The sequence below is a fragment of the Maniola jurtina genome, chromosome 3 (assembly GCF_905333055.1).
Source record: "Maniola jurtina chromosome 3, ilManJurt1.1, whole genome shotgun sequence".
Taxonomy (NCBI): Eukaryota; Metazoa; Arthropoda; class Insecta; order Lepidoptera; family Nymphalidae; genus Maniola; species Maniola jurtina.
Genome location: NC_060031.1, coordinates 11404244 through 11430443, shown reverse-complemented (window position 1 = coordinate 11430443; position 26200 = coordinate 11404244). Strand labels below are relative to the sequence as shown.

General features: G+C 36.7%; 7 protein-coding genes across 15 annotated transcripts in view; 4 read left to right on the top strand and 3 right to left on the bottom strand.

Annotated features, from left to right (window-relative positions):
• Positions 1-494, bottom strand: part of LOC123881198 (CAP-Gly domain-containing linker protein 1-like) — a 60126-nt gene extending 59632 nt beyond the window's left edge. For 4 of the 9 annotated variants that reach the window (XM_045929860.1, XM_045929857.1, XM_045929861.1 and 1 more), the window contains exon 1: positions 157-492. The gene's annotated coding sequence lies outside the window, so the exon portion shown is untranslated. Of the gene's footprint in view, positions 1-156 lie in introns of all 9 variants that reach the window. The other 5 variants (XM_045929856.1, XM_045929858.1, XM_045929854.1 and 2 more) reach the window with 3 other exon arrangements.
• Positions 495-1303: 809 nt separating this feature from the next.
• Positions 1304-6227, top strand: LOC123881215 (protein pelota). The gene is made up of 7 exons (XM_045929910.1): positions 1304-1526; positions 1610-1853; positions 2424-2678; positions 3275-3497; positions 4220-4412; positions 5009-5115; positions 5807-6227. Exons 1-7 carry the CDS (start codon positions 1486-1488, stop codon positions 5902-5904), a joined length of 1161 nt encoding a protein of 386 aa, XP_045785866.1. The 5' UTR covers positions 1304-1485; the 3' UTR covers positions 5905-6227.
• Positions 6228-6579: 352 nt separating this feature from the next.
• LOC123881210 (pescadillo homolog) lies at positions 6580-10283 on the bottom strand. Its single transcript, XM_045929895.1, has 6 exons — positions 10102-10283; positions 9789-10022; positions 8890-9261; positions 7874-8597; positions 7224-7420; positions 6580-6886 (listed from the first exon to the last, which is right to left on the bottom strand). The coding sequence occupies exons 1-6, from the start codon at positions 10123-10125 to the stop codon at positions 6611-6613; spliced, it is 1827 nt and encodes a 608-aa protein (XP_045785851.1). The 5' UTR covers positions 10126-10283; the 3' UTR covers positions 6580-6610.
• A 523-nt stretch (positions 10284-10806) lies between these two features.
• Positions 10807-11743, bottom strand: LOC123881222. The gene has a single exon (XM_045929919.1). The coding sequence runs from the start codon at positions 11688-11690 to the stop codon at positions 10950-10952; it is 741 nt and encodes a 246-aa protein (XP_045785875.1). The 5' UTR covers positions 11691-11743; the 3' UTR covers positions 10807-10949.
• A 1729-nt stretch (positions 11744-13472) lies between these two features.
• On the top strand, positions 13473-15854 carry LOC123879155. Its single transcript, XM_045926731.1, has 2 exons — positions 13473-13514; positions 14738-15854. The coding sequence occupies exons 1-2, from the start codon at positions 13473-13475 to the stop codon at positions 15518-15520; spliced, it is 825 nt and encodes a 274-aa protein (XP_045782687.1). The 3' UTR covers positions 15521-15854.
• A 5652-nt stretch (positions 15855-21506) lies between these two features.
• LOC123881206 lies at positions 21507-24563 on the top strand. Its single transcript, XM_045929891.1, has one exon. The coding sequence runs from the start codon at positions 21549-21551 to the stop codon at positions 24432-24434; it is 2886 nt and encodes a 961-aa protein (XP_045785847.1). The 5' UTR covers positions 21507-21548; the 3' UTR covers positions 24435-24563.
• Positions 24564-24930: 367 nt separating this feature from the next.
• LOC123881217 lies at positions 24931-25939 on the top strand. Its single transcript, XM_045929912.1, has one exon. The coding sequence runs from the start codon at positions 25004-25006 to the stop codon at positions 25880-25882; it is 879 nt and encodes a 292-aa protein (XP_045785868.1). The 5' UTR covers positions 24931-25003; the 3' UTR covers positions 25883-25939.
• The last annotated feature ends 261 nt before the right edge of the window (positions 25940-26200 follow it).

The following is a 26200-nucleotide window of genomic DNA, read 5'->3' as shown; positions in this document are numbered from 1 at the left end:
GCTAATTGTTATAGTAAGGCAATAAAAATATTCACGTGCTAATATTTGTAAAGTACCTGGATGATGGTCCCGTAGGTACTTTTGGTATTTAAAGCAATTAAAACGCAGACTTGTGCCTTCTTGGAAATCAATGATGAGAAAAATATAACTGCATACCTTAGATGAGGAAATAGAGCACAAAATGTGCTATCCGTGACTTAAAGAAAAACTCGCGAAATTTTTACCGCTCGCCTCCGCAAACCAGCTGAGCTTGACAAAGTTATCACAAGACACTCACACAACACAAAATCAACACAGTTAACGAAATCTATGTACTATTGAATCACCGCGATATACCGCGATAGCACTACAGTAAAACGCGAAGCATGAAATAAGAGGAATATTTACAATCAACAAGAAAACTAAAACACGAAAGGTGCTCACACAGCACAAAAATTACGCTTGATAGTTTTGTGTACATTGCTGGTTAACATCACGCCACATGCAACGTTCGTTGTTCGAAAGTCATTGGCCACAGAAATCAGAATAAACAATAGAGATGTTAAAGAAGCGTGAGATTGTCGTCACTCGCCGCATCGCACTTGTGGGTGTTGGGCAGTGAGTCTAGTGACTCATATAATATTGCGCCTTTATTTCTATAACTACATATGCAAAAGTAAAATCATTTGCATATTGTTACAGTTTAAATTACGTTGTTTCTTTGTCTGAATAAGTGGCTCAAAATTGGCGAGATGCGGTCCCTAGATTAACAAAAGTTAACAGATACCATTTCTATAACTATATTTAGAATTCTGATAACTGTGTCATTGACTGTCATTAAATGTTACTATTTGCGTTACATTGCTCGTTAATGTGTACTTTGGCAGTTGGCAGTTCAGAAACTTGCTTTCTCAGGATCATATCTTTAATTTTATTAAAATTTTTTTTTTAATTATTTGCAGTTCTGGGAGTTTCTAATATTCTATAAATGGGATTTTACGTAGGTATACATATATAGATCAATTTGATAAAATTACACTCCATAGTTCACAACGTTTCGTAGAAGGCGTTGGTAGCATTGTGCTGTCAAAGCCACCATTACAATCACTATTACAATCGCAATCGTTGTGATTGGTTAAATTGATGGTATTCTTGTTGCATCAATACCTTGTAGCCAATAGTGAGCGAGCATCAACCATCAGACCCAGAGATGATTGCATCGTGACATTGTAGTGTAGAGCTGTCATTTCTGTTATTCTAACCGCAATCGTGATCAATCGTGATCGTGTCAAACGTAGTGATTACCTATATTCTCTTTGATCGTAATCCTACTCTATGTTGATCGTGTCTGGTGTCAACCTGTGGTGTCAACTGTCAAGTCAAATGGTACTTTGAAAAATATGGAAAAATCGAACACAATTTCATTTTTGTTAAAACAAAGTTTCCTCTTGAATTAAAAGAAAATGGTTATCAAATAACTCGTTGCTTGACCTGATACATTATAAAATGAAGCTTGTATTTAAAAATATCGATAAGGATGGCAGCGGGTATGTTCTACTTTAAAAACAAGTCCCGAACAAGCAGTTTTAAAACACTAATAGTATTTTTCATAACTTATTCGAATATACAGCTGCATCGGTCTGGTGCCTGAGGAGCCGGAGGACATGTGGCACGCTTACAACCTTATTGCCGAGGGGGATGCAGTTACGGCATCGACGGTACGAAAAGTGCAAACGGAATCTTCAACTGGGTCTTCTTCCAGCAGTAGAGTGCGTACGACGCTCACCATAAGAGTGGAGACCATTGATTTTGACACTCAAGCTTGTGTGTTGCGGTTAAAAGGCCGCAATATCGTTGAAAATCAGTATGTTAAGGTTAGTACTACTATTATGTTACTTGATAAACTAGCTTTTGCTAGACTAGTTAGTCTATATTAAGTACTTAGCTTAAGTAATAGTGCAATTACCAACCAATCATTTGACTTGAAGAGGAATTGTACATAGAGCAGATATCCTCTTACCTACCATGTAGCACCAGTGGGGTTTAGCAGGCTGCTTAGGTTTAACTTTTAAATGTCAGTTTAAGTCAGTACCAGTAGGTAGGTATATTATGGAGACTTGAAGAAATATATTCAAGTCAATGAAAACTTATAGATACCTAGACAGAGTTTGAACTCATAACCACCTGATTAAGATTTAGAGCATCACTGCTTTAAAACTAATTTGTATATCAAGTATTACTCTATTAGCAACACTGAAATAGCAATTCACAGTATGAAGAAAAGATAGATTGATAAAATCTTGAACATTGTCACAGTTAAGCAATTATTTGAACAGATCTAAGCCACTATGTAACAGATCTAATCCACTATTATAACATCATTTTTGTAAATACATATTTTGATTTGATTAAATGCCCTTAAGGAAAAATGTATATTTTTATAGATGGGAGCATATCACACTCTAGATTTAGAGTTAAATAGGAAATTTACCCTGCAAAAGATATTATGGGACTCTGTAGCATTGGAACGAGTGGAGATGGCCTGCGACCCAGCAGCTTCTGCGGATGTGGCAGCTGTGGTGATGCAGGAGGGCCTTGCTCATGTCTGCCTCATTACACCATCCATGACACTGGTGAGGTCAAAGATAGATGTGACAATACCAAGAAAGCGAAAAGGATTTGTACAGCAGCATGAAAAGGTTTGTTTTAGAGTTTTCTTGCACTGAGCATACAGGTACAGATTAATAGAATATGTTAGGATTTGCAGTGAGTGATGAGTGTAAACCAATTATCATTCTGTAACTGAGTTGTAGCTTGGATTTACCACCAAAGCTAAGCTATGAAAATATATAGCAACCTATTAGTGAGTTTCAAACACGATCCCAGCAAAATGTTTGTGACTAATGTTAAAACTCACTTACTTGCCAAGCTCATAAGATTTAGGTATCTACTATACCTAATACTATATATACTATATCTAATTCAAATTTATGAATCTATTCTATTCTATTCAATAGGTGTTTCAATCTACTAGGTAGTATTCAGACGTCAGGGTGCTTATGCCTTGCATAAAATATAAACAGGAAAGTTTTGTTTGGCTGTAATCAATTAACTCTGAAAAGACTGAACTGATTTGATTGGCTGAATGATTCTTTCACCGTTAGTAAGCTACTTTATCCAGAAGCATGGGTTTATAAATACATAATTTGTACTGTTGATGAAGTTGCGCGAAAACACGATTTACATTTTGAGACCTAATTTAAGTGTATTCATAATGAAATTATATTCTTTTCAGGGCCTTAATAAATTTTATGAAGCAGTCATGCAAGGAATTTTGAGGCATATTGACTTTAATGTTGTGAAGTGTGTGATCCTTGCTTCTCCGGGTTTTGTCAAAGATCAGTTTTTTGACTACATGATGCAACAGGCAATAAAGACTGATAATAAGCTACTCATTGAGAATAAGTCCAAATTCTTGCTTGTGAAAGCTTCTTCAGGGTTTAAACATTCTTTGAAAGGTAATTTAATATTCACATTATACAGTGGCTAAGAAGTTGGCCTTTTCGGGAGATCGGGGGGTCGATTCCAGATACACAACTCTTTTTTGGAGTTATGTGCATTTTAATTTTAAGCAATTAAATATCACTTGCTTTAGCAGTGAAGGAAAACATTCTGCATGCCCGTGAGTTCTCCATTATGTTCTCAAAGGTGTGTGAGGTCTGACAATCCATTGAATAGAAAAAAAAATATTATTAAAGAAAGTTCTAAAAGAAATCTAAAAATTTATCTGCTACGATATGTGGGATATATTTCTTGTTTATTATACCCATAGTTGAAATGTTTTATGTTCTGTGAAGGTACATATACTCAAATTGGATTTTAATTTATCTTCATTCAAATATGAGTTAGCCCTTGACTGCAATCTCACATGGGGGTAACTGATGATGCAGTCTAAGATGGTAGTAGGCTAACCTCGAAAGCATATGGCAGTTTTAATTAAACCCACACCACTTTTGTTTCTACACTATATTATACCGGAATGCTAAATTGCTTGGCGGTACAACTTTACCAGATGGATGAATGTTGCTAGGTATCAACCGACAAAAATGGAAAACTATGGAGGAGGCTTTTGCAGAAGACCATACAGAAAACTAAAAAGAAACAAAAACATAAATTGTAAAAAATTCCTAATGATTAAATAATGCTATACTTAATAATACATTATATCTCCTTTTTACAGAAGTTTTGCAAGAGCCAGCAGTAATAGCGAAAATCTCAGACACAAAAGCAGCAAGTGAAGTGAAATTGTTGGAAAGTTTCTATACTATGTTACAACTGGAGCCAGCCAAAGCTTTTTATGGGAAAAAACATATTGAAAGAGCCAATGAAGCTATGGCTATTGAAACCCTTATGATTTCTGACAAATTGTTCAGGTAAGGTTTTGGAGCAATGTTCAAAACTGCCGCTATAGTTGATCGTAAGTAGCGTTAACACCATTAAAAATATACATTGTGAGTCTTGTTTGGTAACATATGTGTTGACACACTAATTTTCGTCAATATGAACTCTATTTGAGGAACGATTCAAGTGTGTACAATGAGTGTGTGATAGAGACAAAGAAAGCTATAGTAATAGCAGTATTGACTTCGTCTGTGGTGGCGTTTGCTGGCGCGCGTGGTGGCTTTTTGGAGTGTTTTTTTTTTGTTAAAACTGACTGGAAAGCGCTCTAAGGGGGTGCCGTGCGTATGTCGGCGAGACCGGCACGGACGGGGTCCATACTTTAGTTTGGCTAACTTGTTACAAATAACTACAAACTTACATGGGTTAATCATTGTAAAAGCCAGACGAGAGAGAGATAAAAAATAGCAGTATTATCACACGAAAATGCCTGCTTTTTTAATTACATTCATAATTATATTTTAATTTAGACTTTTTGCTACATTCCTATTTTCCGTTTCTTGCATAATATTTAAATTATCCTGTACTTTTATTTATTCATTATATGAAATATTACATGTATTTGTCATAGGTGTCAAGATATAGCACAGAGAAAGGAGTATGTAGGAATAGTAGACACTGCAAGAGAAAACGGAAGTGATGTAAGGATTTTCTCAAGTATGCATGTTTCTGGGGAACGTAAGTATTATGATTTCATCATTTCATTTAACCCAACAGCGTCTCTTTGAAATTATATCTTTAGTGTAATAAGTTTATGCCAAATCTATTACTGCAAGAATTAAATTAAGCCCGAGTTCAACTCTGAGTGCTCCACTCACAGTTTTGCACTTATGTACTTTCACGATAGCTCAAAGGCAGTATGCTATTTCAATCCATTCACGAACTATCCCGATCCTTCAAGTGTTCACACAGAACCAGGGTACGAGCCAATCACATCACATAACACTTTATCACACTAATATTAAGGCGAAAGTTTGTGTGTATGTTACTCTTTCACGCAAAAACTACTGGACGGATTTCGCTGAAATTTGGAATGGAGATAGATTATACCCTGGATTAACAAACAGGCTCCTTTTTATCCCGGAAAATTCAAAGTTCCTACAGGATTTTTAAAAAACGAGTTGTTGAAGTCGCGGGCATCAGATAATCGCATCCAGTGTGAGTGCAAAGTGCGCGCACAGAAGTACAATAGGGATAGAAGGTGTACCTACTTATTACACAAGTCTAGGACAGCTTAGGCCTCACAAACTATTGGACCGATCATGATGGCGGTATTTTGTTTCATTGGTGTGACATACATGTTTTACAGTAAATAGGCCACCAGGGGGCGCATCAGTTTTGTTAATGTTGAATTTTTCTATTGTAACAGAATTAGACCAACTAACAGGCATAGCAGCCGTTTTACGTTTCCCGATGCCAGAACTTGAAGACAGTGACGGTGAAGAAAATGACTCTGATTCTGATTAATTTTAAATTTTTTATTGTAGACACTTGATTGTTATAGTATTTTCTATATACAATAAGTACTCAGCAGGAAAGATTGCACAATGAACTTTAGAAACTGGCTTATACCCGTGACTTCGTCTATGTGGACTACCCAAATTACAAACCTCTATTTTACCCCCTTAGGGGTTGAATTTAAAAAAAAAACTTTCTTAGCGGATGTCTATGTCATAATAGCTATCTGCATGCCAAACAGCCCAATGTGCGTGTATAGATCAGTCAGTCAATCAGCTTTAGATGCATATATTTAGATAACGGTTTCTGAAGCGCTATCTTTGAGACCGACATAGGCATGAGCAATGCTCTGAGAAGCCAAAACTTCTTTATCAAGTTTGATATGCAATCTTTCCTGCTTAGTACTGTAGGTGTTGTTTCATAAGTGTATTATAATGATTCTCTCCTAATTCACGCTTTTAAACGTGTATGTTGACTTGTTAATAATTATCTGGAATTAATAAAAATGTATTTTAAATCAAATTTAGTGCTGGCTCATATTTTATTTCAATTTCTTCAGTTAGATGCTTGTATTTTGTAATTAATATTATTTATTGATAATAGGATTAATGAGAGTACCTACCATAAAAAAAAAATTCCAAAAATTGAAAGCTTATTTTTATAATAGGCGAAATAAAACAATAATTTTACAGAAATTTTGTTTATTATTTCACATTTACGCTAAAGCCGCTTCCAAAGCTTGCGTTTTCTGTTTCCGTTTCTCGGCCTTTTTCTCTTCCTTGACTTTTTCGTCATGAAGACGTCTTTTCTTCCTAAGCAGCCATATATCCTTTTTCCTTTGTTCCTGACCAGCTTTCATGCTCTTGTATAAATTCCTGTGCTTCTTTCGCACGAGTTTCTCTCGAAGTCTGAAAGCTTGCTTATCTTCAATTTGCTTCTGGTAAGGATTTTCCTTGTGGGGCACACCTGGATTAACTGCCATTGATTTTTTCTGAAAGAAATTTTGTTTTGTAAGAAAACATCACATATATAACAGCGAATTAAATATTAAATTATGATAGATTGATTATGGGATTGGTTTCAGTGAAGGAAAACCTAAGAAAACCCAATGACCTCAGGAGAAATTGAAGAAACTAGAGTAATAGTAGTAAGTCAAGAATAGCATACCACTACTTTTGTTCTATATTCTTCACTTATTTGAAACGTTTTTGAGACATTCATGTTTTGTTTTGCTACCTAGTGTTAATTAGTGTAGTATAGTAGCATAATTAATAGAATCGAACAACAGCTTGTAGAAATAACCAACTTGCAGTATAATATTATGTTACCTTTTCCTTTGCTAGTTTCTTCTTTTCAGGATCTATGTCATCATCATTGTCATCATCCTCAGAAGATGTTTCTTGTTCTACTTCTTGCTGGTATTGCTTTGTCAGTGCCTGCTCAGCATCTTCTGGTTCGCTCTGTTCCTCCTTGTCCTCATCACTGGCTTCCTCAATGTCTTCATCTGATGGATCATCATCATCATCTGCAAAATTAGGTCAAATTAAATTAAACTATTTTGATACTATCATTATTCTTAAACTAGAAACTGCAGGTAAGACGAACATTGATATAAATCCTTGGAAATTTTGAAAAATCAGACTTTATTCCTTGTCTACATTATACTGTGAACCTCTGTGCAAATTTTAGCTTTCTATGTTCAATGGTTTGGGCTGGGCGCCGATGAGTCAGTCAGTGAGTCAAGATTTTGAAAAAATATTCAGATAAGATACTATGATGAAGATACTATAGTACAAAGAAATAAGTAAATAGTGCTAAATTGGGTTTCTGCAAGTCTAAATTAGCACCAAACTGGTGCTAAGTTAAATTGAAGAAAATCATTTTCTTGCAATAAGTAGCTTTGTCCTGTAGAGGACTCTTAATCTGTAAGCTGATTTAATGATTAAATGAAATGTTGGGTTTAAAAAATATGGCTTACTTAGTGGCTTAAAGTTGGGATCATTGAGTGCCTTTTGCTCAGGTGGCATGTAAACTTGATCTCTTATTTTATCAACAAATGGTGACAGATGCGGTGGCAGAGTAGCTCCCATCAAGTATTTGTTAATTGGTAGCAACATCCTTGCGTTCACACTATCAAACACCCACTGAGGCTGGACATAGTAACGGGACAGGTACTGTTTATCCATACTTGGCCTGTCAACAATTTGGTAGGCAATGGACTCGTCTGATTCATCAAAAGTGGCACCAACAAAATGGTCTCTGTCCCAAGAGACTTCACCTCCAAAACACCGAATAATAAAGACCAATGGTTCTCTGGGCACTTCTCTGTTTATAAAGAATTTCAAGCCTTTGAACATTGTCTTCAGTTTCTTAACCTTTTCAGCTTCCAATTTAGCTTCTTCAAGCTTTTGTGGATCTTTGTCTTCTGTGTCAAAGATATCAATCTCGGGCAGTTCTTCTGCCTCATTAGACCCAGCTACTTTGGCTAGAGATAAGTTCATGGCAGCTATCCTCTCTGATACATATGCATGTTCATCAATAAGGTCTTTTTCAGTATCTGAATTGAATGCAGCTGTCAGTCTCGGTGGATATACAAGGTTCAGAGAATGATATAGTTTGAAGTTAACAAATCCCAGCATCATTATGTAAAACTCAACAAATGTAGACATGATTTTGAAGTCTACTTCATCCTTGCTTTGAGGCTGAAAGAAAATAACTTATGAAATGTATGCAAGAATAGGTTTAAAGTTAAATTATTATTAAAATGTGAATATCTTAGGTTGACATCTATAGAGGGGACTTAGACATTGTTAAAATAAGACTGTTATATCACTTGTCTCATTTTAACTCAAACTAAAGTCTGAACAAAGTGAAAGTGGGCTCTATAGATCTCAGCCTTATAGAAGTTTGAGAGCTTACTTGTATAAGCTCTCAAACTTCTCTAAGGCATTCATATTTAATGTGGTATTTTACGGGAAATAAAACTAAACTCACTTGGAATGAAAAGTGATGCGGCACAATCCATGTAATAGTCTGCCCCTCTAGTTCGCATTGATAGTAGTAACCTTTAACTGAAACAAAGACTTTGCGCAGTGCTTTAGCAGTAATCACTGCATGCATAAACTCAACAGTCAGGCGTCTGCAGAGTAGAGACTGGTCTCTGGGCACTTTCTTCAAAGATGGGAAGGTGCTGAATAGGAAACAAAGTGTCAAACAGTCATCAAGATCTCTTAAAGCATCTACGAATGTAGGATAGCGTTCTTTGACGATGTGGTCTATATTTATCTCTGGATAGTCACGGAAGTATTGTCTCATCTTCCGATATTCTCGTTGAGCGCGCGCTTTGCGTATTTTTTGTTGATAGACCTAAAATAAAAATTTGGTGAAATTAAGTGAACAACATAGCCTATCGAGCATCTTCAGGCACTTAAGTAATTGTATAGGAAACATGTTAGAATCAAAATAATAAAATCTGCAACTTGGCAGATGTTATCATGTAGGGATGTTATGGATATATAATTTCGGATCCGGATATGGATATGGATATTGGTAAAAAATTATATCGGTTTCGGTTACGGTTATGGATATTAAATTATTTCGGATTATCCGATAGTTTCGGTTACGGATATTAATTTTTTAAGGAACTGTAAAATGTGAACTGATGAAGGTGTCGCATTCCAGCGGAGTGCACAATTAATTCGTACGAGTGTAGTACTTAGTTAGACTCCGCCCTATCCGAAACTATCCAAAACTTTTATTATGGATTCAGTTACGGTTACCGATATTTTTTTATTTCGGATATCCGATAGTTTCGGTTACGGATATGGATATCCATAACAACACTATTATCATGCTAGGTCTGCAGTTGTAGATGTTATTAATGCAATACTCACTTTCAACTCTCGCAGTTTCCATATTATAGGTTCATGTAACAGGAACTTTATGTCCTTCGTGTGATAAAGCGTTTTGATGCCGCCGGCTCCTTTTTGGGCCCTCTTTCTGTTTCGTGGTTCTCGCGGGTATATGCCTTTGAGAATGCATATTCGCCTGAAGTCTTTAAGAGATAACTGAAGCTTTTTCAACGCTGCTTTCCTTGTTATGAACTGTGCTCCTTCGCCCGTTGAATACTAAGACAATGAAACCATTTATTTTAAAGTAGTGTTGATAAACACGTGATCAAAGTTTGGTTATTTTAAGAAAACATACCTTCTTTTTTTTCTTGGACACCATTTTTATAAATTGAAAGGGTCTTTGTTAATAAATAACACTGATATTTCAGTATTCTCAAAGTACCTATTAAAGCGATTAAAATGTATTATTTTAGTTAAAATTTTACATTCTAACCAATTTTAACTACATATACTGCGTAGCAATTTAGATAAAAGAATGTCAAATGTCAATCTTGAAATGACATTGACAACGGCATTATGACGTGACTTTGACATTGGCATAACATTAGTATTGCCATTGGCAAAATTTATTTTGGTCAAAGCAGGTAATTATGTAAACTATCTTCACTAAAAGTGGGAAACTTTAAAAATGAGTTCAATATTGTCAATGAATTTAAAATTATTATATATTGAATTCCTATCATTATAAGTAATAGAGTTTTTAGAGAAAGAATTTACTTTCAAATCAATTTACTCTGAACTGATGAACAAAATTAAAACTCAAACTGTTAACAGGATTTGAAGTCGGCGCCGGCGCCGGCGCCTGTAAAATCGGCATTTTTCCCTCCATGGTTTGGCGCCAACTTCAAACATTTTTAAGTAAGTTTTAATTTTTGTTCATTGGTTTAGAGTGGTGTAGGGGTAGAGAGAGGGTTGGTGGTGGAGAGAGATTGGTTTGGAGTAAAGTCATTTGTCGAAAGTACTATATTTTGACTAGGTAAATAAAAATTAAAATAAGTAAAACATCATATTTTGAGAAAACTTTATTTTTTCCAATTCGTCTTAAACTATTTTTACATTTGGATTTGGTTTTAATAAGTTAGTGTTAATAAATTAATAGAATAATAATTTTAATTTTATAAAATAATTGAGCTGTGCTTCTATTTACGCAGTTTCGCTACTGCTAGAACTTTGTGCTTCTAAAGGCGTTGCACTAGTTTGGGTCTGGGCCCATGTATTTGGGTCTACGTATACGTACTGATAGGGATATCCATAAGCTTGGGGCCAATATGGCGTGGGTGCAGCAATCGGAGTTTTCTCCTCACCATCTTCATTCCCTTTACAGGCATTCATTGCGCTAGCGATAGCAGACATCATTTGCGGGTAAAAGTATTGAAACGGATACGGTTGAGCCATTTGTGAAGGCATATTAGGAGAACAAGGTGGAATGGACGCCTCGGATGGTGCGATTGTAGGGACTGCATATGGGTATAAACCTACATTTCCCTCGACTGCAACTGGTATCGGTTGTGGGTAAGCTGTTTTATCTATTCCGTGAGGGTAAGCATATTTCATTGCAGGGCTCGTGATTATAGCTCTTTTCTGGGTGTTGGTTTTATCTTCTTGTAGAGTTGTTTTGGTTGCTGACAAAGGAACTGTTTTCGGCTGGAGCACGGTCGCTGCTGGAGCGAGGAAGTTGACCGGCTGATCTGTCAACCATTCCGATTTCCTTCCGTTTTCTTCAGTGGCTGCCACGTAAAGATCTCCCGTGGTGCCGTCCATTGAAGGTTTCACGTATAGCCCATGAACTGGATGTAATTCATTGGGAGCTTCCCACATTACATGACTCTGGACACAAGAAAGTGTCAGAGAGAAAATTAGTACGACTTCAACTGTCTCATACATTATTTATTAGGTAGGTACAAACTTTTCTCAAGTGATAATGTTGATTTTAAGCGAGTCTTTATATACAAAACTAGAGGTAAAATCTATGATAACATTTAAACGGATAAGTCATGGTTAGAGATGATAATTTTTACTAATTTTTGTTTAAATTAAGTATAACACACGTTTTCCAGAACTGGATAATATCATCACGTTATAAGATAAAAGATAATCTGATAAGGTTTATCAAATGAGTTATGATGAGATAAGATTTACGAGATGATTTTATGATATTATGTAGGTATATTTAGCTACCTTTCAATAAAGGATGACCTACCTGTTTTTTTCGTAACGGATGCAATTTGCTGATGCATACCCTATGCCTGAGTTGTTCTTACTCAAATCTACCTACTAACCTAGATACTTAAATAAATATAATTATTATTATACTTTATTATAACTGAATAGGTATCTGCATAGTACTTATATCTATCTATGTCTATAATGTTATCGGTGTGATTTTATCATCATCATCATCATTATTGTAAACGCTATCGGTATATTGTTAATGCGAATTAGGTACCCACCACACAGGATTACATACTCGTAGTGGGTATCATCGGACAAGACAAATTGCATAAATTTAAATATTTTTTCATTTTCATTTTCATCATTATGATCAACCCATCGCTGTCTCACTACAGAGCACGGGTCTCCTCTCAGAATAAAGGCTTAGGCCTCAGTTTACCACGCTGGCCAAGTGCGGCTTGACAGACTTCACACACCTTTGCGAACATTATGAAAAACTCTTAGGCCTACAGTTTCGTCACGATGTTTTCCTTCATACATACTCCGAAAGTTAGAGGTGCGTGCCCGAGGTCGAACCCTAGACCTCCGATTAGAAGGCAGACGTCCTAACGACTAGGCTATCACAGCTTATAATATATTGTGTGAATGTACCTATAGGTATTTGTTTCATTTGATTTAAAAAACTCTTGATGTGCTACTTGCAAGTTGCAGGTATGAAATAAATTACCTACGTAATATGCGACCACGGAACTCTAAATAAGATTATAGGTACTAAATATTGTTCTCATTTCTGGGTGCATGACATTACAACAAAAGTCCTGCGGATGGAATTTGAAATGGATTTGAATCTGCAAATCTACGGATTTCAAGCCACCGCCGCCGTTAAATCGCATTTTTAACCGACTTCAAAAAAAGGAGGAGGTTCTCTATTCGTCGGAATCTTTTTTTTTTAATGTAGGTATGTTCACCGATTACTCAAAGACCCCTGAACCGATTTGAAAATATTTTTTTTTTGTTTGAAAGGGTATACTGTTCAGGTGGTCCCATATAAAGGTGAAGATCTGATGAATATCTTCGGAGATGGAGAACAGAACTCCTCAATGGATAAGAGCAATCATTGTAAAGCTTAGTAAACAGTAGGGTTTTAACTGGGCATAGCATATTATAGTACAGTAGCGCCACTAAAAATTGTGAATTGATTTTTTTTTATTACAACAATCTACCCTACACTTGATCGATAAAGTAACACATAAATCTAGCAAGTGCAATTTGCAATGTTAGCTCACATAATATTTTGCGTAACAATTTTGATAAGGGTTGTATTAGTGTTCCGAACTTCAGCCTGTTTGCGTAAAAACGAGGAATATTCTCTCTGCGGTTGGAAATGTCCTCCGACTTGTATTAATCTGAGGCTGCTGGCGAAGAGTGAACGCCTTTGCCCTCTCCGGTGGGAGTGCAGGGTCGGGTGCCGGTGCTCCGCCGGGTACATCAGGGATGAGTACAGTCAGGATTGTGTTTATATACACAACTGCCCTGGTAAGCAAAAAGCCCAAGTGCAAGTTAGACTTGCGCACCGAGGGCTCCACACTCGGGTATTTTTCCAACATTTCGCACGATAAATCAAAAACTGTTATGCATAAAAAAAAAACAAAAAATCTGTTCTAGAATGGACAGATAAAACCCCTTTCATTTGACACCGCACTTGGTATAATTAGTATATGTATCTAAATAATACCTAAATAATTAATATTTATACATACATGAACACATTTTAAAATTTTTTTTTGTGATGTAACCACAAATTCACGGTTTTCGGATTTTTTCCTTTACTTCTGCTATAAGACTGCCAAAAATAATTCTAGGTCAACGGACCTATAGGTTTTCTTGACAGACACGAACGACGGTGAGACGGACAGACGGACAGACAGACAGACAGACAACAAAGTGGTCCTATAAAGGTTCCATTTTTCCTTTTGATGTACGGAACCCTAAAAAGAACAGTTATCCGTCTATTTTGAAAATTGGAATCGATAATAATTTGAATTTGAGTGTGGAGTGCGTTTTATCAAAATCGTCTTAGTCAAACGCCAACTAAACATAAAACAATCTATAAAATATATTATATATCCATACTAATATTATAAATACGAAAGTGTCTATTTGTATGTCTGCTAGCTTTTTAAGGCCCGTTCGTCTAAATTCTTATCAATTTTGACGGGTAGTTATTACAGAGATAGGATATCTAAAAACTCAAAGAGTTCCCACGGGAATTTTCAAAAGCTTAAAAATCCACGCGGACAAAATCGCGGATATCATTCTAATCTATTAGGTATAAACTTCTAAAACAGTTAGGTAGGTACCTACAATAAGATAGAGATAGAAGACAGCTGCAGAAATCCAAAAGAAACCATCCACCAGAAAACATTTTCCATTTTTCATTTTTCCGGTAGAACCCAAAACCATTCTGTTGTAAGGCAGGCATTCGTACCTCTGCGCTATGGAACTTTCTTTGTAATTTGCCTAGAAAATCTCATTTTATCTTGACACAGTTTAAAATTTACATCGTGTACTTCTTGCATGAATATTGAAATGCCTTGTATCAGCAGTTTGTTGTAATGTCGACCAAATATTGTCGCTACCAATAAGATTCATAATTTATTGTTGAATTGCATTCATCGATGTTTGTATGTGTTTGACCGAAAAAATGTTGCACAAACATGTATAAATATGGCCCAAATTACGATCGCGGCCTTCATTAGCATCTTGAGATCACAATGGTTGGAATTTGGGTGTATATTTGTGTTTCTATACTAACTGTATCATCTGCGGCCCCTGTTGCCGAAGATGGGGAACAGGAGTCCGGGTTCATGAATACGGACAGCGGCATAGACTATCTGCGGGGGAAGAGATTAAACAATAATGTGTACACTATAACGCCTTGCGCAGCAGCCGCCGCCGCCAGCATGCCAGTTGCGAGGTCACCAGAAATGGAATATGCAAACTTTGTACCTCCAGAAGCAAGATACTATGCTCCCAGTGCATACGATTACGCTAATTCAGGCTACGCAGGGAACATGTACAGAGCAGAAGACCCAAGGGAGATGTTGAGATACTCAGACACCAATTTTCTGGAACAAATGCCGACAGCAAGATTTACTTTAAGGTCGGCCCCATCTGCCTACGCGCCTCTTAATACACCAAACATTGGACTCGTAAATAGCCAATACAATGTGCATACTGGATCATCGGCATCAGCAGCGTATGGAGTATTCCCTAATGCTAATGTTGGGAACTGTAACGTGCCACTTCTTTTTAGTTGTACGCCCACGGTTGTGACAGGACAGATGGTAAAGCCAGAAACACAAATATATGGCAGTCCAACCACTTACTCCTCGAGCGCTGGCCCTCATTCTAATGGTTATTCTAGTGGCGTGGACGGACATTACGCTCAACGAATCCATGTCAATCACGAACAAGCTATGTATGAAAACTCAGCTCCAGTTAAAGCTACCGCTGTTCATTCAAATGAAAAAGCCACGTAAATTGTGTAAACTAGAAATTCTCTGCGGAAAAGATGATTGATTGTAGACTTTTAGATTGTAGTTTGGATTTTTTGTGTGGTACTATAAAATTCGTAGTTAGAGCTTGATGTCAAGGCTTGCGAATTTTAATTCTAAAACAACATTTTATAAATGTTTTATTTTAGTTACATATACTACATTACTTAGGTACTATTTTTATTTAAAACATTGTAATTACTATGTGTTATCGTAGGTATTGTGATGTTGGTATTGTATGTAAGAATGATTTACCTAAAATGTTTTGTTTTATTTAGTTTGTGTGCTAGGTTATTAATAAAGTATTGACTAATGAGATTTCCCTATAAAATGGTTTTATTATCCCTAACTCAAATTCAAATTCAAAACATTTTTAATCAATTAGACATTTACAAGTTCTTTTGAATCGTCAAAAGCATCTACCACTGGATCGGAATGACTTTCCTACCGATAAGAACCAGCAAGAAACTCGACGGTTGCTCTTTTCAAAGATTTGATATACAATATTATGCCTTAAACTTAAAATAACTAATAAAACCCAAAATTAAGCTTTGAATGATTAAAATCTTTTTCACAATAATTGTTACAATCTTTGTAAAGTGCAGGAGCCGACTGCAGATGTCGTGATTAGGCAATTTTGGCAGTTTTATGCACTGTACGCTCCGCTACTAAAAATTGAGGGGCGAGTGACCTATTTGTAGGGATTTTGGTCGATTACGCTGGGTAAGCAAAGTAGGCCTAAGTCGGTAACCGGATGGGTGATACATACCTACTAGTAATGTATAATTACAGGAAAATGCGTTCCTTGTCACGTGGGTTATAATAATATGCGAGAACAGAAATCTAAATAATAATATACTTAGTAGGATCTATGTAAGTGTCATACTTATGTATGTACCTAGTATGTAAAAGGAGAAACTGACCAAATGAGATATAATCAACATACAACTTAAGCCGTAGACTGGTTGGTTTAAAACAACGCCGTAGCCACTATAGAGTTTAGAGTTAGAGTAGGAACAAGTCATTGAATTAAATGATGAATGATAGAGTAATCAATCAATAATAAGTAATACATTTTTAGGGTTCCGTACCTCAAAAGGAAAAACGGAAGCCTTATAGGATCACTATGTCGTCTATCTGTCTGTCCGTCGCGTCTGTCAAGAAACCTATAGGGTACTTCTCGTTGACCTAGAATCATGAAAGGCAGCTAGGTAGGTCTAATCTAATATAAAACCGTGAATTTTTGGTTCCATCACAAAAAAAAGGTTTTAATTTTTAAAGTAAGGTAACTACTAACTATACTAAGTGGTGTGGCTTTACACCTGCACACCAATGAAAAGGCTTTACCTTACATTCTAAAACAGTTTAATATTTATTTTTATGCATAATAGTTTTTGATTTACCGTGCAAAATGTCTGCAAAGATACCCGACGGAACCCTCGGTGCGCGAGTCTGACTCGCACTTGGCCGGTTTTTTAGTCGAAAACCCATATACAAATGATAGACTTTTATAAAAAAACTGATGCCCGCGACTTCGTCCGCGTGGATTTAGGTTTTTAAAGATCCCATGGGAACTGTTTGATTATCCGGATTAAAATGCCTATGTCAATTACAGGGACGCAAGCTACCTCGATACCAAATTTCATACAAATCGGTTAGCGTATGGGTTTTTAGGAATCTCGTGGGAACTCTTTGATTTTCCGGGATTAAAAGTAGCCTATGTCCGTCCCCGGGATTTAAGCTAATCCTGTAGCTTTCGTCAGAATCGGTTAAACTGTTGGGCCGTGAAAGGGTAGCAGACAGAGAGACAGACAGACACACTTTCGCATTTATAATATTACTAGCTGACGCCTGCGGCTTCGTCCGCGTGGATTTAGGTTTTCGAAATCCCTTAAGAACTCTTTGATTTTCCGGGATAAAAAGTAGCCTATATCTAATCCAGGATATTATCTATCTCCATTCCAAATTTCAGCCAAATCCGTTCAGTAGTTATTGCGTGAAAGAGTAACAAACATACATACACACACATACACACAAACTTTCGCCTTTATAATATTAAGTGTGAAGTATGGATTTTATCCCCAATTTAAACTCAGGCGTTGAATTCTGGCGGCGCGGCGTAAAACCGTGGCGTGTGAAAGGACCTACAAAAGACCTATGTACAGCAGTGGACGTCTATCAGTTGACAATCATGATGATGATGAACGTACAGGCGGTAGGTAGGTACAGATCACCTGCTTGTTCTATAAACTTGAGATTTTTCATGTAGGTTGTCTCATATTATAAACGTAAGAAAAGGTTTTCAGAAATACGACACGAGCGAAGTTGGGGCAGATCAGCTACTTTGACAATTTAAGCGAAAGTTGTACTTATGTATGTATGGATGGATATTTGCTACTCTATCACGCAAAAACTCCTGACGGATTTTGCTGGGAATGGAGATAGGTTTAAATAAAGATAGATAGGTTTAAACGGTACATTAAAAAAAACCTGTGCAAGAAAGGTTATTACAATTTAAACGATTATATATCGGATAAGAACGCTTGGACAGCTCCTCTAACACAATGAAGTACTTACCTAATGTTACATCTCATCATTATTGATAATAATATTGTTAATTATGTTATATGTTAATTTTATAGCTATTGACATTGTATTCGTACTGAAATTTATTTACCTAGCTTAAAATTGTACAATTAATTTATATTTTATGTTTTATGATTGAATTATTTTATTTATGACGTTCAAAAAGTGTACATTTGTACCTACTTTGAATAAAACATTTGAATTTGAATTTGAATTTTGAATTTGATTATACCCCAGATTAACACATAGGCTACTTTTTATCCCGGAAAATGAAAAAGTTCCCACGGGATGTTAAAAAAATTACATCCACGCGGACGAAGTCGCGGGCATCAGCTAGTACTTAATAATGACTACTTATTTAATAATGAGGTCGCACGTAGCTTCGACGAAGCAAAATACCGATGTTGGTATGCATGCGCGGTAGGTAGGTACCTATCTTGTTAAATCAGCATTTTCAGTGAAACTCACAAATATGTGTTTATAATAATGACTGAAATAATGCAATACTTACGTAAACGATTTCGGAGCTAAATGCAGATGAATTTTACGAATTATTGACGTTTTATCGTCATCATGATCAACCCATCGACGGCCCACTACTGAGCACAGGTCTCTTCTCGTAATGAGAAGGGTTTAGGTTATAGTCCACCACGCTGGCCAAGTGCGGATTGGCGGACTACCTTTGAGAACACTATGGAGAACTCTCAACCTTGTAGGATTCCTCGCGATGTTTTTTTTTTTACCATCAAAGCAAGTGATATTTAATTGCTTAAAACGCACATAACTTCGAAAAGTTACAGGTGCGTGCCAGGGATCGAACCACGAACCTCTCGAATATGAGGCGGATGTCTTAACTACTAGGCTATAACGGTTCACTATACAACTACACATAGTGACCATAAAAGTAACTGTGTATAGATGTGGGTACCTAACTACTTGAACAAGACCCCCTAATTTTTTGACTCCTAATTTAATGTACTAATATAAATATTACAAATGCGAAAGTGTCTGTTTGCTAGCTTTTCACAACCCATGAACCCATCCATGATTGTTTCGTTGGTTGAAACTGATTCTAACGAATTTCATCAAAATCGAATTCGGTACTGAGTTACCTTACATCCTAGGGACTTAGGTTACACTACTTAGGATATTTCTTATCCCGGAAAATGAAAGACTTCCCACAGGATTTATCATAAACCTAAATTCATCTGGATAAACTCGCGGGTATCACCTGTTTTGTACAGAAGTAGATTACATCCCAGGAAGGGACATACCTAGGTTATTTTTTGTCCCGGAAAATCAAAGAATTTCCATTGAATTTTTAAAAACCTGAATCCACCTGGACGAAATCGCGGACATCATCCGGCATAACTAGTCTATTTTTATTCCGGAAAAACAAAGGGTCCCCACGGGGTTTTTCAAAAACCTAAATTCATGCGGACAAAGTCACAGGCATCATTTAGTATTGCTTAATATTGCTGCTTGTTTAACTTTTCATGCAGGCAAAGCTGAATTATTTGAATATTTGCACGTCTTGTTACAAATTGTTTATTAATATTGTTGGTAGGTATTGATTTGATATCATCATCATGGTCAACCCATCGCTGGCTCACTACAGAGCACGAGTCTCCTCTCAAAGTGAAAAGGGTTTTGCCCATAGTCTACCACGCTGGACAAATGCGGATTGGTAGACTTCCAGGTCTTCAGACTTCCAGACAACAGGCAGGTTTCCTCACGATGTTTTCCTTCACCGTTAAAGCAAGTGATATTTAATTACTTAAAACGCACATAATTCCTAAAGCTCCCGACCTCCGATTAGGAGGCGGACGTTCTAACCACTAGGCTATCACAGTTATTTATACAAAATGTTTTCATTCTATAACAAAATTATAATATGTAATATGTAGTATGTAGATAGGTAGGTAGTGCCTACGATTTTTTGGTCCACTTCAAAAAGGGTAGTAAGGCCGGTACAAACATGGGGCAAACTTCTCGGGTTCGATAGACGTAGAGCGATTTTGTTCGAAATTCGAAATAATACCTATAGGTATTTAGGCTTTCCAAAAGCGTGAGTTTAGTTTCAATCAGTCCAGTCATTTTTGCGTACTCGCACAAAAACAGGTGAATGAACTAGGCATTACAATTTTAACCTAAGCTAGGTAATTTTATGAGCATTATGAAGCAATGATTATTATATTTCAAATTAAATTAATAGGTACTTAGGTATTATATTATGAGGGCCTTGTTGCGTGATCGCATATCTAGGTACCTATCAGTTGATTGTGCTGGTTAAAAAACGTTGACCTAACCCAGTAACTGGATGGGTGACCGAAAAGGTCCGAATTTGGCCAACAGTCCCGGATAAACCTTTGATCTTTACACTTTAGTGCTTTAGTCGTGTCTATGCGTAGGATCAGGTAGCTCAGCGCGGTAAGTACCTACTATTCCAAGAAAACACGTAGGTAGGTAGGGGTTAAACCTTTAGAAATGAGGGGTATGACCTAAAGAGAATCTACTCGTCGTTTTATACTATTTATTAGTAACGCCATAGGTACACCCCTAACGCACAACAGACGGAAACGTTTAAGTGCGGAAACCAGCCTAGAGAGAAGAAGAAGGTACACCCCTATTGCTGTGGTGTCGTCCAGGTGAAGACATGGCGGAGGTAGTAGTTATCGGGAATGTTGGGCATAGATATGTACCGTGAGTTTAATACCTTGAAAGGCTTTTTTGAGTTTTGAGCACCGATCAAAGCGGTATTCCATGTCTACTTGGGCGAATTAGCACTTAGTACATCCAACTGCCTGTTTATCTATTCAAATTCAAATTCAAAGTATTTATTCAATTAAACTTTTACTAGTGCTTTTGTACCTTACCATTTTTGATTGGTCTTATCATCAGAACTTCTAACTAATATAAAATTTCGGGCATCATCTAGTTGGTACCGACCGTTGGTACATTGCATCCTTGATACAGGTATATAGACTATTTTTATCCCGGGAAATCAAGGAGTTTTCATTAGATTTTTAAGAACCTTTCACGCGTACGAAGTCGCGGGCATCCTAGTAGTAAATAAAGTAACTGGCACAAAACAGTGCATTAATATTATTTGTTTATAGCACCTACTTAACTATATAGGTACCTTAATCAATATATATAAATAGAAATTGTGAGGGAAACCATGAAAAAAGGCTAATTTTTGATTATAAAGGTATCTAGCTATAAAATATGTATTCTTGATAATTTTCGTGATCTCAAGAAAGTTTAAGAATTTGTTTCCGATAGGCGGAAAACGTCACCTCAGCATTCCCTTAGTTAGTGAGCAATATCACGTTTCGTTTAACATCGGCTGCGTAGGGGTACAATATATTTTTGTATAAATGCTCCGAAGATTGTGTCACGACATCATATCCATCACAGCTTCGCAATGAAGACAATTATACTTCTTTGCACTTGGGCGACTATAGCTACGGCTGTCCCGACGAATCATCACGAAACTCTTCAGGAACAAGAGCTTGCACTTGAGCATCTTCCCGCCACTATACAACGCGAAAGGAAATCACCGCTGCACGATCACCATGCTGCTGGATTGTCAACCGAAGCTGGAACCGAAGACCTACACACGCAGTCTACTTCAAAATCAGGGCCCAAGATATCTCCGGTGGAAGGGAGAAGCCTTGGCTTTAAAAAACCAATAATTGTCAAAAAGAAGATCGGCTATCACCTCTATCGTGACTCCGATGAAGAAAGGGCACATGCTGATCCACATGAAAACTGCAGGGAGCAAGTTAAGGTGAAATTATGTGACGACGAACCTGGTTCACCAAAAAGCAAGGAAAATTGCGTTGTATCGGAACGTTTAAATGAAGACATTTCGGGGAAAGAAATAGAAAACAGTATCAAAACAGCAAAGGAAGCAGTCGAAAACTTGCAACGTGGTTTTCATAAAATGGAACATAACTCAGCAAAACTGACAAAAACAGAGGGTAAAGAGACGGAAGACGATATGGCAGTACATGAACACATCGAAGCGGCGAGAAAGGCATTAGAACATGTTCATAGAAATTTTGGACATCTTGATACATTGAATTTACAAGCAACTTCTCCTAAAACTGAAGATTTCCAAATAAAGTCATCTGATGAAGAAAGACTAGCGCAATGGAAAGAAGCGATCGATAATATTCAGAAAAATTTTGAAATCGCCAGAAATATAGAAGATGCCTTCAAAATTAATTCGGAGCAAACAAACTTACAATCTACACTTATGGACGAATCATCAAAAACAAGAGAAAGTGAGCATATGGAATCCAATCTTGACTCACAACATAAATCGATTCCTGCCAGTTTAAGCAACAAAGAATTACTATCAGATGAATCCGCTGCATTAATGAAGCAAAGAGAAAATTCTAACGTTGACATGTTTACGGCTCCAACAGAGCAAAAGGAATTGAAAGTTAAACTTCATAGTGATAGTTTAAGGAGTGAAAAAATTACTGAAGAACCTTTGGGTGATCATGAAACTAAGACACTAAATATAGAAAAATCGAATGAAAACGTGCCAGCAATGAAAGATTCGGAAATTAAACCAATGTCAGATGGATCCTTAAAAACAGAAGGTGTCAAATCCGAAAATCTTCAAGAAGTTGTTGACCATGTTCATAACCATCAATCAAAGGATGCAAGTAATAATAACTTGAAAAATGAAAATGTGGGAACTTTAGAAAGCAATACACATGACACAAAATTGAAAACAGAGAAAAATGCTTTCGTGGAGACGAAAGATATGACTCCATTAACGAAAGAATCTGTTGATGACATGCTAAACTTGGCTAAATCTGCTCATACGGAAAGTTTTGACCAAACAACAAAACACGATGAACATGATATGCCAATGGAAGCCAGTCATGTTAGTACACACCAAAGTCAAGTGGAGATGAAAAATAGTGTCGACAATGAATCGGAAAAATCTACACATAAAGGAGACTCAGTTGTGACAAAAATGTCGCAAACTGATGAGCAGCCAATAGATCAGTCATTGAAATTGAAATCAGTACCCGAAGTTGATGAACATCACAAAGAAGAACAAGTGAAATCTATAAACCATAATCACGAAGTTCATGAGCGCATGAGTAATGGAGTACCGACACCAGCTAACACAAAACACACTGAACCTACACCGATTAGAGAAACAGGATTTAATAATGGGCAGCAAAATCTTAATGACAATCCTATGAGGTTATTTGAAGATCAAAATACACAGGAACACAAATCCAATGAAATGCACAAACTAAATGAACATCCAAATACTGATATGAGGATGACTGAAGATCAAAAATTTCATGCCTTTTTAATGCGTTGGGCAAATGAAAATCAACAAAGAGTTCAGGAATCACCAACATCGCTATCAGAAGACCTCACAATGCCTACTAAAATGGGCGAGTTTAATAATGGGCAACATTCTCATGATATGCACCCGAGCATGCGTTTAAGTCAAAATGACAACTCAGAGCACCATTTGAGTGAGAATCACGAACAAGATCCTGTATCAACCCATTGGGCTCACGAAAAGCAGCAAACTCCACTACAAGTAGCTAAAACTGTCACGGAATTTCATGAGACCATGAAATCAGATCAACACCAGACTATGCAAAACCAATTATCTAATGATCATAACTCATTTGATCTTGACCAGCTCTTAATGCGATTGGCCCAAGAGAAGCAACAAAACGACCATCTTAAAACCACATCCGATTTTCATAATGGACATCTACATGAAATTGTACCACAAAATAGATTCGCTAATAACTTAGCCAATGTTCATGATATGTCTCAAGTTGGGCCAAGAATGCATGAGCATCTCCATATTATGAAACATGCGATGGTGTCGGATATGGATAATTCAATGCAGCCGAGCATGCAGATGAGTATGAGAGACTCTATTGGGAAACCAACTATGGAACATAACGATATGCACTGGAATCACCACCATCATGCCATGGCTCGGTACGGTTCAGGCTTACCCGTTTCTAGTGGCAGTACCGGAGCAATTGGTCTATTTCCTAATGCAAACACAGGAAGCTGTGGCATTCCGTTGATGTTGAGCTGTTCTCCAAACGTTGTTTCTGGCACTTTGGCCAAAGCTCAGCCTCATCCTGGCACACTGACACCTCCAGCTTATAGATCCGGCGATGACCTCATGTATTATATGAAGCGAGATGCTAAGGACACTGACGAATTACCAGCGCTCAAGATCCAGAAGACGACGTTACCTTTTGTTCACAAACCTGAATTGATTTTCGATAAAACCCAATAACGATATTAATACATCTATGTTCAGAACAACGATAGTTTACCGAAATAGTATTTCTTTAATTTATTTATTGTAATTAAGATATGTACTGTACATCACAAAAGTCTTAATAAAGCAAAGTGTATACTTCAAGTTGGTATTTTCTGTTAACTTTTAATTAATTTACATAGCACTTTTAAAAGCCGAATAGCTATATAAGTACTTATGTTGAAGGGTTTCTCTGGTATAGGATTTGTTACCTGAAAAAAATGGTTAGGTAATAGGATTGAGTTTCATTCTTGGTCAATTACCTACCTTATATTACTTTACCTGCAAAACTGCAGCGTCATGCATTGCAGTAAGAAACTAGAAACATAGATCAAAGAATCGATAATTTTTTACATTATCTGATAATTTTATAATTTACGTTTAAATGAACTTCATTTATTATTTTTTGTGCTAAGTATTAACCATGTAATATGATACAACGAAATATTGTATGAATGCGAAATTTGATCATAGGTAAAACGACTAACGTATTACACAAATAACGAAGTTTTCATGAACAAATAGTTATTATCAAACTACTAGCCATGGCGCACTACTCCGTTTTATTTCTTTTCACATTATTAGTCTCATTGCATAGTTCCTTAGCCAGTCAAAACCAGCACATTCAACAGCCTGGAACTGCAATCATAGAGGCAGTTCCCACCGATGATACAGTAACCAGCGACGAAAGAGGAGACCAGGGTTTAGCAGAAGATTCCTCAGAAACATGTCAAGTAAGTGAGAACATTGTGGAGAACCCGACTTCAGAAAATCAGCTTTCATCGGAATTTACTTCACTGAATTATCAAGCACCTAATCCGGACCCCTATCTCCGTGCAACCTTCCATAAAGGCCATTACTATCCTTATAGTGCTTATAATGCTTATAAGAACATGTATCAAGTTGACCCGGTTAATGATTCGGGAAGAGGAAGAGGTTTAAATTACAATGATATTTGGTACCCTTACACGAACCCAAGCTTTTATACATCCGTGCCATATTCCAATATTCATCCAGTGAAGACTCTAGCGCCAGTGTATGCAAGGCTTTATGGAAAATCGTGGCCAATCGAACAGGAATGGTACCCAAGTCAGATTCGACGTCAAAGGACGCCTAATAATGACGAAGATTTATTGAAACAGCTCGAATACGACTCTATTATGAAGAATATTTTGCCAACGATGTCTATTCCTTTGCCGCGCGATGCGATTCTACAGTCTGCAAAAGTTCCATATTCATATGCTGCTTTTCCACACGGATCAAGTGATTGTGCTTTACCAATTCTTCTAGGCTGCACACCGAAAATGACGTATGGGAATATGAAAAATCCTGTTCCATACGCCCAGGCGTATAGAAAGTTAGAAAATAGCAAAGTTCACGATCACGTCGATATTAGTGACGACAAAGTAGCCGAAAAACATTAAATGTATTTATTGTATTTCTTAGTGATACCACGTGGCAATAAATATAATATAAACATATTTTGTAATGGTTTTTATTTTTATTTATAAAGAAACTGAACCTTTTATTCATAAAATAATAAACATGCAAATTATTATCGTGGCATGTACTATGCATGCTATATTTCAGCTGGTGTATTATTTTTTATTATCCTTCCTTCTTATTCCTTCATCAACTCCTTTCAGTCTCGTAAATACCTAAGTGTTGGTAGGTATGACACGTCGAACAGACAGACAAATTGACAAGTTATCAAACATTAATTTTTATAGATATATTGACTG

Coding starts and splice junctions, on each gene's coding strand:
- LOC123881222 (XM_045929919.1), bottom strand. CDS start 11,690: ATGTATGAGACAGTTGAAGTCGTACTAATTTTCTCTCTGACACTTTCT.
- LOC123879155 (XM_045926731.1), top strand. CDS start 13,473: ATGAGTACAGTCAGGATTGTGTTTATATACACAACTGCCCTG. Junction 13,515..14,737: donor TTATATACACAACTGCCCTG/GTAAGCAAAAAG, acceptor GGCCTTCATTAG/CATCTTGAGATCACAATGGT.
- LOC123881215 (XM_045929910.1), top strand. CDS start 1,486: ATGAAGCTTGTATTTAAAAATATCGATAAGGATGGCAGCGG. Junction 1,854..2,423: donor TTGAAAATCAGTATGTTAAG/GTTAGTACTACT, acceptor ATATTTTTATAG/ATGGGAGCATATCACACTCT. Junction 2,679..3,274: donor TTGTACAGCAGCATGAAAAG/GTTTGTTTTAGA, acceptor TATTCTTTTCAG/GGCCTTAATAAATTTTATGA.
- LOC123881217 (XM_045929912.1), top strand. CDS start 25,004: ATGGCGCACTACTCCGTTTTATTTCTTTTCACATTATTAGTCTCATTG.
- LOC123881210 (XM_045929895.1), bottom strand. CDS start 10,125: ATGGTGTCCAAGAAAAAAAAGAAG. Junction 10,023..10,101: donor TGTCCAAGAAAAAAAAGAAG/GTATGTTTTCTT, acceptor TCATTGTCTTAG/TATTCAACGGGCGAAGGAGC. Junction 9,262..9,788: donor GGAAACTGCGAGAGTTGAAA/GTGAGTATTGCA, acceptor TTTTTATTTTAG/GTCTATCAACAAAAAATACG.
- LOC123881206 (XM_045929891.1), top strand. CDS start 21,549: ATGAAGACAATTATACTTCTTTGCACTTGGGCGACTATAGCTACGGCT.